General features: G+C 52.1%; 1 protein-coding gene across 4 annotated transcripts in view; it reads left to right on the top strand.

Moving 5' to 3' along the window:
• Nucleotides 1–12,899, top strand: part of Ryr1 (ryanodine receptor 1) — a 113,578-nt gene that overhangs the window by 20,652 nt on the left and 80,027 nt on the right. For all 4 annotated transcript variants that reach the window (XM_077105867.1, XM_076839060.2, XM_077105866.1 and 1 more), the window contains exons 21-31: nucleotides 1,322–1,426; nucleotides 1,597–1,700; nucleotides 2,257–2,340; nucleotides 3,041–3,348; nucleotides 4,172–4,374; nucleotides 5,294–5,468; nucleotides 5,619–5,827; nucleotides 9,619–10,013; nucleotides 10,855–10,987; nucleotides 11,647–11,807; nucleotides 12,219–12,384. In XM_077105867.1, the coding sequence (XP_076961982.1) occupies nucleotides 1,322–1,426; nucleotides 1,597–1,700; nucleotides 2,257–2,340; nucleotides 3,041–3,348; nucleotides 4,172–4,374; nucleotides 5,294–5,468; nucleotides 5,619–5,827; nucleotides 9,619–10,013; nucleotides 10,855–10,987; nucleotides 11,647–11,807; nucleotides 12,219–12,384 (2,043 nt within the window). The remainder of the gene's footprint in view (nucleotides 1–1,321; nucleotides 1,427–1,596; nucleotides 1,701–2,256; nucleotides 2,341–3,040; nucleotides 3,349–4,171; nucleotides 4,375–5,293; nucleotides 5,469–5,618; nucleotides 5,828–9,618; nucleotides 10,014–10,854; nucleotides 10,988–11,646; nucleotides 11,808–12,218; nucleotides 12,385–12,899) is intronic.

Genomic DNA, 12,899 nt, shown 5'->3' with positions numbered 1-12,899 from the left:
TCGGGAGGCTGACGCAGGAGGATCAAAGGTTCAGAGCCAGCCTCAGCAAAAGTGAGGCGCTAAGCAACTCTGTGAGACCCTGTCTCTGAGTAAAATACAAGATAGGGCTGGGGATGTGGCTCAGTGGTCAAGTGCCCCTGAGTTCAATCCCTGGTAGTTCCCCCCTGCCCCATCCTGTGCAAGTCACATGGCTGGTTTGAACTCAGGGGCTCTGACTCCGATTTCTGAGGTCTTAACCACTACAGTTTTGGGGGGAATCTCTTCCATATCAGTCCTCTCATGCTCCTTGTGTGCAGTCCAGACTTCCTGCTTTCCCTATAAGGATGTCCCCATGGGAGGGCAGATGTACCGTGATTGAGAGTTTAGCATAGTCCTGAGCACCCACTGCAGTCACTTGCCATTATTAATGGCAGTAAGATTACCTCAGGGTGACCTGACCATCCCTTGTCCCTGGAGGGATCCCTGGGCCTCATCCTGGACGCCTCTCCCTCCCACCACACCCCACCTCTCAACCTAGTGGGTGGTCCCCTTGACCTCCTGGCTAGCCCTCCTACCACATTTCCCCCTACAGCCCACCCTGATTCGAAACATCATTATCTCTTGCCTATAGAACACCAAGAGCTTTAATGTTTATTAGGCACCTACTGTGTGCCAGACATTTATGTAAACATTGAGTAGTTTACATAAATGGTTTCTCTGAATCCTCATGAGGCAAGTATTATGATTTAAGCATTGGGGCAAGTCTCATTATACAGAGAAGGAAAGGGACTCATCCACTCATTTGGCAGATATTTCTGCATGTTCTTTTTTTGAGGAGGGGGTACCAGGGATTGAACCCAGGGGCGCTTAACTGCTGAGCCACATCCCTAGCCCTTTTTTTATTTAATTTTGAGACAGGTCCTCCCTAAATTGGTGAGGCTGGCCTTGAACTTGTGATCCTCCTGCTTCAGCCTCCTGAGCTGCTGAGATTACAGGCGTGCGCCACCCCACTCAGCTCGGCAGGCATTTCTTGAGCACCTCCTCTGGGTCAGGGTCTGGCTCTGGGCTGGGTGGGGCCGAGGACTTGGGAGAGACTGAGGTAGCCGAGGCCCTGCCCCCATGGAGCTCCCAGTCCACGGGGGAGACAGATCTGTCCCCAAATAATCCTTAATTCTGATAATGCTACATCCTTGCTCATTGGGGCTTTAATCCTGGAATCAAAATGAGGGCTTGGGGGCAGGGCTGTTGAACACCAGGACTCACTCATGGTTTTAGGAAGAGAGGTCGCAGTGGAGGTGGAGGTGGGATTTCAGGAACCCCTTGAATGTCTTCCTGTCCCCAGATTGTTCTGCCTCCCCATCTGGAGCGCATTCGGGAGAAGCTGGCGGAGAACATCCATGAGCTCTGGGCACTGACCCGCATCGAACAGGGCTGGACCTACGGGCCGGTGAGGGGCAGGAATGGCTGACCCGCGGAGAGGGCCGGTGGCTGGGATTTAGGATACCAGGGGGTTCTTGGGCTACAGGTGGCAGAACTAGGGGTGGGTGGTCCAGGGAGGTCTGGGAGTGCTGGGTTGGGGGCAGGGAGCCCGAGAGGCTGACGCCAGGGCTTCTCCAGGTTCGGGATGACAACAAGAGGCTGCACCCATGTCTTGTGGACTTCCACAGCCTTCCAGAGCCAGAGAGGAACTACAACCTGCAGATGTCAGGGGAGACACTCAAGTGAGGGCACCCAGTGGGAGCAGCGGGTGGAACAAGCACTGGTGGGAGGAAGAGGTGGGAAAGCGAGGCCGGGACTGACAGAGAAAAGAAAGGCAGACAGACAGACACTTAGAGGGGACAGTTATTGTGACAGAGAGGGGAAGGGAAACAGCCAGCAAAAGAAAATCAGCAGCATGCTGGGCGTGGTGGCACACGTCCACAGTCCCAGCACTTGGGAGGCCGAGGCGGGAGGATCTTTTGAGCCCAGGAGTTCAAGGTCGGCCTGGCAACATAGCAAGACACTGTCTCAAAAAATAAAAGGGAGAGAAAATCAGCAACGGAAAGGGAGAAAGACACAGAAAGGGACCGAGGGAGAAGCAGACAGGAGAAATTGGACGTGGTCAAAGAGAATCGGAAAGGAAGAGACAGGGACAGACAGACGTCAGAGAGACGTCAGAGAGACCAAGGGCCAGGGGACAGACACCCCAACAGCCAGAGCTAGGGGCAGAGCTAGAGGCAGGGGAGACGGGACAGGGAGCTCTGTGGACTATGACCGTGTCACCTGTGCTCCTACTAGGACTCTGCTGGCGCTGGGTTGCCACGTGGGCATGGCCGACGAGAAGGCCGAGGACAACCTCAAGAAGACAAAACTCCCCAAGACGTGAGCGGGGGCCCCGGCCTGTCTGGGGAGTGGAGGGGGCGTTGGGATGTGTGGGGAGGGGGGCTGGAGGGCTTTGTGGAAAGGCTGAGGTCAGAGATGAAGGGGCCAGAGGTTAGGGTCAAGATCATAGGGTCAGGGGTCAGGGCTTTGGGGTCAGAGGTGAATGCCAGGACTGAGGAGTTAGGAGTTCCAGTGAGAGAGGGACTGACAGAAAGTCCAGCACATAGGGTCAGGGACCCTGAGAAAGCTGAGGTGACGTCCTACATTAGAGGCAAGGGATCAGTGGCAGAAGGATAGAATCCAGAGGTTTCTGGAGCAATAGGTGAGAGATTAGAGGTCCTGAGTTAGATTGGGTGTTTGGGTCTTGGGCCAGAATTAAGAAACCTCAAAGCTGGAGGTCATAGGTCAAAGAGTTTCAGGGTCAAAAATAAAGCTCCTAGAGTCAGGATGAAGAGGTCACAGAGGTCAGAGATCAGTGCTGGCAAAGCCCTTGCTTTGGGTCCTAGAGTCAGAGGTCAGGGACCTCAAAGCTTATTCTAGAAAGTGCTAGAACCCTGATAGCAGAGACCAAAGGTCAGAAATTCCGAAGCCCTTGGCTAAGCATCCTGGGGTCCTGGTCCAAGGTTTGGAAGTCAGGATCTCAGCACAGAGCCCCAAAGGGGAAGGAGGGCCTCGTCCCAGTGGCCTGCTACCCCCGCAGGTACATGATGAGCAACGGGTACAAGCCGGCTCCACTGGACCTGAGCCACGTGCGGCTGACACCGGCACAGACGACCCTTGTGGATCGGCTGGCAGAGAATGGTCACAATGTGTGGGCACGGGACCGCGTGGCCCAGGGCTGGAGCTACAGTGCTGTGCAGGACATCCCTGCACGAAGGAACCCTCGCCTCGTACCCTACCGCCTGCTGGACGAGGCCACCAAGCGCAGCAACCGAGACAGCCTCTGCCAGGCAGTGCGCACCCTGCTGGGCTACGGCTACAACATCGAGCCACCTGACCAGGAGCCCAGTGAGTGTTGACCGAGGCTCCCACCCTAACTCCTGCCTTGACCCTGGCCCTGACTCCTGCTCTCTGACCTGACGCAGTCCTTGAATGAGTCGTATCTGTAACAGAGTGGAGTGATCAGGAGGTCATTGAGCGCTGACCCTTCCCCTTAACTTTGACCCTTACTTCTGACCCAAACCCTGACCCTGATCTGACCACTGACCTTGATCTGACCCAATCCCTGCCTGGGCTTTGGCTATAACACTGGGAAGTCAGACCAGTGAGTGCTGACCCAACCCTGACTCCAGTTCCTGGCCTTCACCTTTGACCCCTAACCTCTAACTTCTGGACTATGACCATCACATGGAGCCACACAACCAAGGATTTAGTCTCTGCTCTCCTTCTAAATGACCCCTGACCTTTCACTGATTTCCAATCCCAGCCTTGACCTATGACCCTGGCCATGCTCCCCGACATTCAAATTCTTAACTCCTGGCCCCAACCCCAATGTCTAGCCCCTCCTGACCCTGACTCTGACTCTGATTCACAGTCCACTTTCAACCCTTGATTTTGACACTTGACCCCTAACCCCTGACCAGGTCTGGACCCAGCTTTCTCCTTTTGTGTCTCTGTCGGCATCTCTGTTGGCTGAGAGCTCTGACTACTGACAAGATGGAGGTCTATCTCAATAGATCTTCCCCACCTCTGACTCCTAAGGTTCTCCAGTTCTCTAACACCAGGAAATTGTCCCTCTTCTCCCTGTTCCCAACACCCTCACCTTCTCTGTCTCTCCACTAACCTCCACTTTCTACTCAGCCTTTCTGACTTTACCTGGCCTCATCTGTAGGTCAGGTGGAGAGCCAGTCTCGCTGGGACCGGGTGCGCATCTTCCGGGCGGAGAAATCCTATGCGGTACAGAGTGGGCGCTGGTACTTCGAGTTTGAGGCAGTCACCACAGGCGAAATGCGAGTGGGCTGGGCAAGACCTGAGCTGCGGCCTGATGTAGAGTTGGGAGCTGATGATCTGGCCTATGTCTTCAATGGGCACCGCGTGAGTACCTCCTTGGGCTCCACTCTGCCAGTCCCCGTGGTCCCTCCCACAGTCCTGCACTCTAGCCCTGCCTCCATCTGTGCTTCACTCTGTCTGTCCATCCCTGCGTCTTCCATCCTTCTCATTCATCCATCCACCTGCTCATCCATCTATCCACCTTCCACTCCCTATCCATCCACCAACCCATCTATCCATCCACCCACTCATCTATCCATCCACCAACCCATACATCCATCTATCCATCCATCCATCCATTTAATCAACCATCTACCCATTCACCCATGCATCCATCCATCCATCCATTTAATCAACCATCTACCCATTCACCCATTCATCCATCCATCCATCCATCTATCCAACCAGCCATCTACCCACCCACCCATTCATCTCTCCATCCACCCACCTACCCATCCATCCATCTATTCATTCATCCATCCATTCAACCAACCATCCATTCATCGTCTATCCATCTATACTTCTGCTTACACTCTCTTCCTTCCCTCCATCAGCCCATGTGGATCCTTACCTTTCTATCCATACTTCCATCCGCCGTACACCCATCCATTATTCTTCACCCATCTCTTCTGGGGACTTATGTGGGCGTACATGGGTCTGTATGGAGGACTCTGATGGGTTCATTTCTCCTTTCTTTGCTTACTGCTTCTCCTAACACCTCACGACCACTTTGGTGGTCCCATCGCCCTAGCCACAGAAACAGCAAGACCCAGGTAGAAGGAACAAGACACAGATTAATGAGGAAGGCAATTCCAAGGACCATGGATGCAGATGTCAGGGATGATGGGGGCACCAGTGCCTCTCCTTCCCCTTCCTGACGTGTTGTGTGGGTCACCCTCTCCCTGTTCCCCCTCCCTCCGGTTCCCTGTGTCTTAGCACCGTGTCTTCTCTGGGCTCCTCACAGGGCCAGCGCTGGCACTTGGGCAGTGAGCCGTTTGGGCATCCCTGGCAGTCAGGCGATGTTGTTGGCTGCATGATCGACCTCACGGAGAACACCATCATCTTTACCCTCAATGGCAAGGTCCTCATGTCGGACTCTGGCTCCGAGACAGCCTTCCGGGAGATTGAGATTGGGGAAGGTGAGACCCTTCACCTGCCTGCCTGGTTTTCCTCCGTTCTCCCCATGAACCTTCGGCCTCTGGTTCTCTTATCCCTTTCACAGTACCTCCCCCTGTGACCGCCCTGCCTTGCCCACTGCTCACCCCTGCCCATTCATTGCCTTCCCCCAGGCTTCCTCCCAGTCTGCAGCTTGGGGCCTGGCCAGGTGGGCCACCTAAACCTGGGCCAGGATGTGAGCTCCCTGCGATTCTTTGCCATCTGTGGCCTCCAGGAAGGCTTTGAGCCATTTGCCATCAACATGCAGCGCCCAGTCACCACCTGGTTCAGCAAAAGCCTTCCTCAGTTCGAACCTGTGCCCCTTGAACACCCCCACTATGAGGTGAGCGCAATGGACCTTCTGGTTTGTCTCCAAACCTTGTTCTCACAACTTTCTTCCCCGAGTTTCTCCTTCTATGTTAGCACACGAGCCATCTAGGAGTGGGGGTCGGGATATTGGGCTCCCCAGGTTGCCTTTTAGGGTATAACTTTGGCCCCAGGGGCCTCACCTGCAAAATGGGAGAAGGGAGAAAAGAGAAGCTTGATAATGTGACCCCGATGGAAATTTCTAGCCCTGATACTATTTGATCCTAGAGCAAGGTTTAAAGAAATATAAACCCAGCCAGGCATGGTGGAGCATGCTTGTAAGTCCATCAACTTGGGAGGCAGAGGTAAGAGAACCACAAGTTCAAAACCCGCCTGGGTAACTTAGCAAGATCCTGTCACAAAATAAAATAAAAAGGGCTGGGGATGTGGCTCAGTGACAGAGCTTTGCCTAGCATGCACAAAGACATGGGTTCATCCCAAGTACTGAAGAAAAAAAAGAAATATAGATCTCTGAGTGTCCTGGCGACATCTTGGTACCCTCCTTATTAATTGTAATTAGTGTGTTGGGATTTAGTTTTTATTTTTATTTTTAATTTTATTTTGTTTTTAGTTACTTTTCATTAATCCAAGCAACTCAATTTTCAGACTGGAGTGTCTTTTTTTCCCTAAGGTTAAAGTCAAGTTTAGACTCTGACTGTAAACACCCCACAAAGACCAAAGCCATTGGTTGTCCTTTTCACAGTCAGACTGCAAAGAACTTGACCTCTGGGGGGCTGAGCTTCAGCTGGCACTTTAGAATCAGACAGACCTGGGGTTGGCCTTTTGCATTCCGTGTGACCTTGGGCATGGGACAGTCTCTTTCTGAGCGTTTCACCATTAAGCCTTTTAAAATTTTGAGGCAGGCTTTGAATTTGTGATCCTCCTACCTTAACCTCCTGAGTCGCTGGAATTACAAGGCAGGTGCCACCAGGCCCAGCTTCTTTCTTTTTTTCCTAAATAACTTGAGAGTAAATTGAAGATATTGTGCCTCTTTACCCCAGAATACTTCAGTGTGGAATCTGGGAGTGATGGTACGTGCTCATAATCCCAGTGGCTCAGGAGGCTGAGGCAGGAGGATCTCGAATTCAAAGCCAGCCTCAGCAACTTAGAGAGGCCCTAAGCAACTTACTGAGACCTTTTCACAAAGTAAAAAATAAAAAAGAGATGGGCTTGTGGCTCCGTGGTTAAGCGCCCCTGGCTTCAATCTCTGGTGCCAAAACCAAACCAAACCAAGAAAAAAAAAACATGAAAACTTCAGTGTGCATTTCTTCAGAACAAGGGTGTGTTCTGTCGATTGCAGTAGTTACAAAAATCAGGAAAGGAAGCACTAATAATATGATTCTGTAATCCATAGTTCATACCCAAATTTGCCAGTTATTGTCAAATTGTAAAGTAATGTCCCTTATTTTTATCTGGTGCAGGATCCACTCCTGGATTGCATGTTGTATGTGGTTTTTATCTCTTTGATCTCCATGTAGAAAGTTTCCAAGTCTTTCTTTGTCTTTCATGGCATTGACATTTTTGAGGACTACAGGCTAACTGTTTTGTAGTTAATTTGGGTTTGTCGGGTGCTTTTTCACGATTAGAAGCCTACAAGGCATATTTGGCAGGAATATCACAGAAGTGAGCTTGTGCTGTGCTTGGTGCGTGACAGCGTGTTGCTGTGTCTCTTACGGTCAGCCCTCCCTCTGTATCTGCGGTTCTGCAGCCACAGATTCAATGAGCTGCAGCTCAAAAATATTTGAAAAAAAAAATTGCATTTGTACTGAACACATGCAGAGATTTTTTTTGGTCACTATTCCTTAAATGATTCAGCATAACAGCTAATATACATAGCATTGATATTGTAAGGAGTGTAGAGATGATTTAAAGCATTCAGGAGGGCGCTCACAGGGGATCTGCAAATACTGTGCCACTCAACACAACAGAACTGGAGCATCAGTTGGTCTTGCTGTGTGCCAGGGGCCCTGGCATCAATCCTCTATGGATTTCAAGGGACAACTGTGCCGATTGTTAACTTGACTATTTGAGGGAGGTGGAATCTGCCAGGTTTCTCTACTGTAAAGTTACTATTTTTCCTCTTTGTAATTAATAAGCGATTTGTGGAGGGGGATATTTAAAAACTATGCACAAGTGGACGGGTTTGGGGCTGGGGCTGGGGCTCAGTGGTAGAGTGCCTGCCTCCCACGTGGGAGGCCCTGGGTTCGATCCTCAGCACCACATACAAATAAATAAATAAAGATATTGTGTCCATCATCTACAACTAAAAAAGTATTTTTTTAAAAAGTGGAAGGTTTTTAGTAGGGGATGTCCAGTTGAGAGTGGAGCTTTGGAAAGACCCCTGCTGACAGAGGATTACAGGAGGCAAGTGTGGAGGCTGAAAGCCCCAGAGATGGCTGAGGTGGGACAGGAAAGTGGAGCAACGGGGACCTCCTAGTCCTCGCTGATGCCAAATGGTGAGGGCCACCAGGGAGCCGAAGGCCATGCAGCAGGGAGAAGGAATGGGTTGACATGCCCATGACCATGCGGAAGATGCAGACTCAGTGCTGAATGAAAGCACCCAGGCACAAGGAGCACATGCTGGCTTCCATTCATAGAAAGTTCCAGAACAGGCAAAACTAATCCGTGATACGAATGGAGAATCGGTGACTGTGAAAGAATAACTTGGGGGCATTGTTAATTTCATTGCACACAAATCACAGGAGAGCATTTCTTGTCAAGGGACAAAAGCAAAATCAGGATTTCTAAGAGAGAAGGGAGAGAGAGAGGAAAGAGAGGGGTGGGAAAAAACCCTGCAGAATCTGGGAACAGGGAATCTATGTTTTAAAAATTTTTTTTTAGTTGTCAATGGACCTTTATTCTATTTATTTTTATGTGGTACAAGGATGGAACCCAGGTCTCACCTGTGTAAGGCAAGTGCTCTCCTACTGAGCCACAGACCAGCCCAGAGCACGGAATCTTGTAGGCACAGTCCTGGGGTCAGTTCACTGGCTGCCAAGGAACAGAGAGGTCTAAGTCTGCAGCTGGTCGTGAGGAGGTCCACACTGCTCTGTGGTTTATGGAGTCTGGAAAACCTCTGTGAGTTCAGCTTGACCACCTGGGTCAGGCCTCTGTGGGCTCCTGCTCCTTGGTTAGGCACATTTGCCTCATCAGAACCCCTTACTATCTTTAAGAGGGTAGTGACTCCAAGAGGCCCCTGAGGGACTCCTGGGGACTTTGTTCTGTTCTCCTGACCTGGTGTCAGGCACACAGGTGTGTCGACGGTGTGAAAACTCATACCACACACTTAATATACACACATTGTTCTGAGTGTTACCAAAATAAAGGAAAATTTACCTGGGGACTCTACAAAATTCTGACCTTTTCGAGTTGTTCCCCCGCAGCGCTCTCCTAAGAGCCCAGGAGGGCAGGGTTTTATTCTATGTGCTAATGTATTCCTTGCACCTAGAACAGGCCTGGCACACAGTAATGCTCAGTAAATATTTGTGGGATGAATAGATGGATGGGCCATTTGGTTTTGAAGGTTCTCCCAAGTGACTCCAGGGTATGACTGGGCTGCCGCTATTCAAGGTACCCAGCAAAGGTGACAGAGAGTTGGTTGAAAGCAACCCAAGGGCAAGTTTTGTGCCCTTCAGTGAGCTTCATCAGCCCAGAGGAGGGGTGTCTTTAGATAGTTCTTACACAAGGCCTCTAAGGCCTAACTGTGGCTCTGCAGGTCACAGGTATAGGATAAGTGGCCTGTCTCAGTGCTTCCTGCCCCCCCCCCAGGTGGCCCGCATGGACGGCACTGTGGATACACCTCCCTGCCTGCGCCTGACCCACCGCACCTGGGGCTCCCAGAACAGTCTGGTGGAGATGCTCTTCCTGCGGCTGAGCCTTCCCGTTCAGTTCTACCAGCACTTCCGCTGCACGGCAGGGGCCACCCCATTGGCACCCCCTGGTCTGCAGCCCCCTGCGGAGGACGAGGCCCGGGCAGCGGAACCGGACCCTGACTACGAAAACCTGCGCCGCTCAGCTGGTCGCTGGGGGGAGGCTGAAGGGGGCAAGGAAGGAAGTACCAAGGAGGGGACCCCTGGGGGCACCTCACAGCCCGGGGGAGAGGCCCAGCCCGCCAGGGCAGAGAATGAGAAAGACGCTACCACAGAGAAGAACAAGAAGAGAGGGTGAGTGGAGGGCGGGCAGGGAGGGCTGCGGTTCCTCTCGGGATTCCCAACTTGAGAACCCCAGTGCTTCCCAGAGTGGCCCCTTGTATGCCAGGTGCCGTCAGAACACTGAGGGATCCTAACATTTCCAGGGTCCCCATGATTTCCCAGGGATGCTCTAATCTCCCTGAGAATGTGAAATCGAGGAGCCCTACAGCACGGTGTGCAGACTTCTCCTCTCCCCGAGCCCCAAAGTGGGTCCCAAAGTGCTTCATCCAAGGGGCTTCCTTAGCCATGAACACTGGGGAATCCAGGGTCTTGGGAGAGTTTCCACTGCTCCAGAGGGTACTACACTCTCAGTGGACACCAACCCCCAAAACACTAACTTCCAGGGAGACCCTCAGACAATATTGAGTTGAAAGGAAACCTCCATTTCTCCTGTGAGGCAGCGGTTTTCAATGGGAGGCAGTTCTGACCCTCGGGGGGTGTTGGGAAATGACAGAGCATTGTTGGTTATCACAGTTTGGGGGTGCTGCTGCTGGGGCTCCAGGGGTTCCTCATGCCTTGCGACATATAAGACAGTGCCACGGCTATGCCAAACACAAATGAGAAATGCTAATTGAAGGGACCATTGTACGTCCCAAAGGGGACCTTCATGTTCCCAGAAATGTAGGTGACAGGACACCACAAGCAGTGGGCAGAATGTAGGGTAGTGGGGCCTCCAGCCCTCTAGGGGTGAGGCTTTGGGTATCCCAAGCAGCGAGTGGTTAAGATGGATGTGGGGGACAGGATTTTTGTGGTGGGAAGGTCGGGGCTGGACTTGAGAGCTGGTTCTCATGGCCTCCTCTCCTCCCACCACCAGGTTCTTATTCAAGGCCAAGAAGGCCGCCATGATGACCCAACCACCGGCCACGCCCCCTCTGCCCCGACTCCCGCGAGACGTGGTGCCTGCGGATGACCGCGATGACCCTGAGATCATCCTCAACACCACTACGGTGAGAACCAGGAACCCTCACTTTGGGGGCCCCCTCCACAGCATAGCATAGAAACTCCCAGTTTCCAAACTTAGTGCTGCAATTCTCATATCTGGGGATACCCCAGTACGTACTAGACAAAATACAGCACACATGATTGAATCCTTCAAACCCCTCTATCCACACACCTTGTGGCCTGAAAATGGCAGGGAGCAGAGTGAAGTTATCAGACACAATGCTCTAACTCCCAGCACCCCAAAATCCAGAGGGTAAACCAATATAGACTGTGGACCCCAACATTTGGAATTGCCCACATAAACACAATAGCCATATTTGATAACCACCCTAAAATATTCCTGAGTATAAAAATACGCAATTCATGTCAATATAGTTTGGGGGTCCTCCAAATATGGAATCTGTTATGAGAAAGCAGTAGTGCCGGGGGCCATGTATTCCTTTGCTATAACCAGGGAGGGACCTGAATGTGGGGATACCACAAAATATTCCCAAGGGATTTCCAAATCAGTAGCCACAGAAACAGAGAGACACAGATGAAGGGGGTCTGGAATCTGGCAACTTCTTAAACTCCTAGAGGCCCCTGAGAATCCAAGGAGATCAAAGCAGAGCTCAGGGAATGTTGTCACCCTGCCTGATCTCTGGTCCCCTCTTTGTGTCCCCAGTACTACTACTCTGTGAGAGTTTTCGCTGGTCAGGAGCCCAGCTGCGTATGGGTGGGCTGGGTCACCCCTGACTACCATCAGCACGACATGAACTTCGACCTCAGCAAGGTCCGGGCTGTGACGGTGACAATGGGGGATGAGCAAGGCAACGTGCACAGCAGGTGCCAGTGTGTGTGGGGGGGTACTGTGGGCGCGGGAGGTCATGTGGGACGGAGAACAGGCAGTGGGGAGCCAGAGCTCTTGCGGCCAGCTCTGGGGCTGTCTGGCTGTGGGACCTGAGGCCTCCCCTAGCAAGAGGAAGCTGGGGAGTCTGGGCCCCGGGCTCAGAAGCCTCCTTCTCCTCTTCATCCTCTCTTCCTGCCTGTTTCCTTCAAGTTGTTCCGGCTGTTGTACTTCTCTTCCTCCTCCTTCCAGGAAGCCCCACCAGCCCCTAAGAATTCTAGCTCTGAGAGGCCAAGGCCTGGTCTGCAGGGGATGGGCATTGGGGTCGGGGCTGTAGGTTATGGCATTTGGAGAGCTCAGGGAGCCCCTGGGCTGAGGACTCCTGCAGTGACCGCTCCTGTCTCCTCCAGCCTCAAGTGCAGCAACTGCTACATGGTGTGGGGCGGGGACTTTGTGAGCCCCGGGCAGCAGGGCCGGATCAGCCATACAGACCTGGTCATTGGCTGCCTGGTGGACTTGGCCACTGGCCTAATGACCTTCACAGCCAATGGCAAAGAGAGCAACACCTTCTTCCAGGTGAGTCCAACCCTCAGCAACTTGGCCATAGTCCCTCACATTCCAGCATCCCAGGACCACCCTTCAGTATGTCCCCGAGGCCAGACCCCACAGAGATAGGACACAACCAGCTCCTAGTCTGTCCTCAGGAGGCCCCGAGAGAACACCTAGTTGAACCAAGGCCCCGAATGGAGGAGACAGAGTAGAACCTTTTCCTTGGAGAGAGGACCATATTCCCTCATGGGTGACACCAGTCGCCACCTTTTCACCCATCAGGGAGGACCCGAAGAAGGGCCAGAATCCTAACATGGACTTTTCCTTTTTAATATTTTATTATGCAAAAAAGTATGCACGTACTCTAAGCCCACAGAAACCCTGAAGGGACTGTGCAGGAACTGTCCACAGAGCCACCAGCAGAAATGATCCTAAATGCTTACTGTCCTGCCTTGACCACATACTTATCCGCCTATCTATCCATTAATTCAACTAAGGTGAGCTTTGTAAAACTTCATGTTAAATGGAGAATTTCAGAAATA

This window comes from Callospermophilus lateralis, chromosome 18 (assembly GCF_048772815.1).
Source record: "Callospermophilus lateralis isolate mCalLat2 chromosome 18, mCalLat2.hap1, whole genome shotgun sequence".
Taxonomy (NCBI): Eukaryota; Metazoa; Chordata; class Mammalia; order Rodentia; family Sciuridae; genus Callospermophilus; species Callospermophilus lateralis.
Note: the sequence above shows the minus strand (reverse complement) of the source record. Positions and strands in the feature narration are given on the sequence as shown.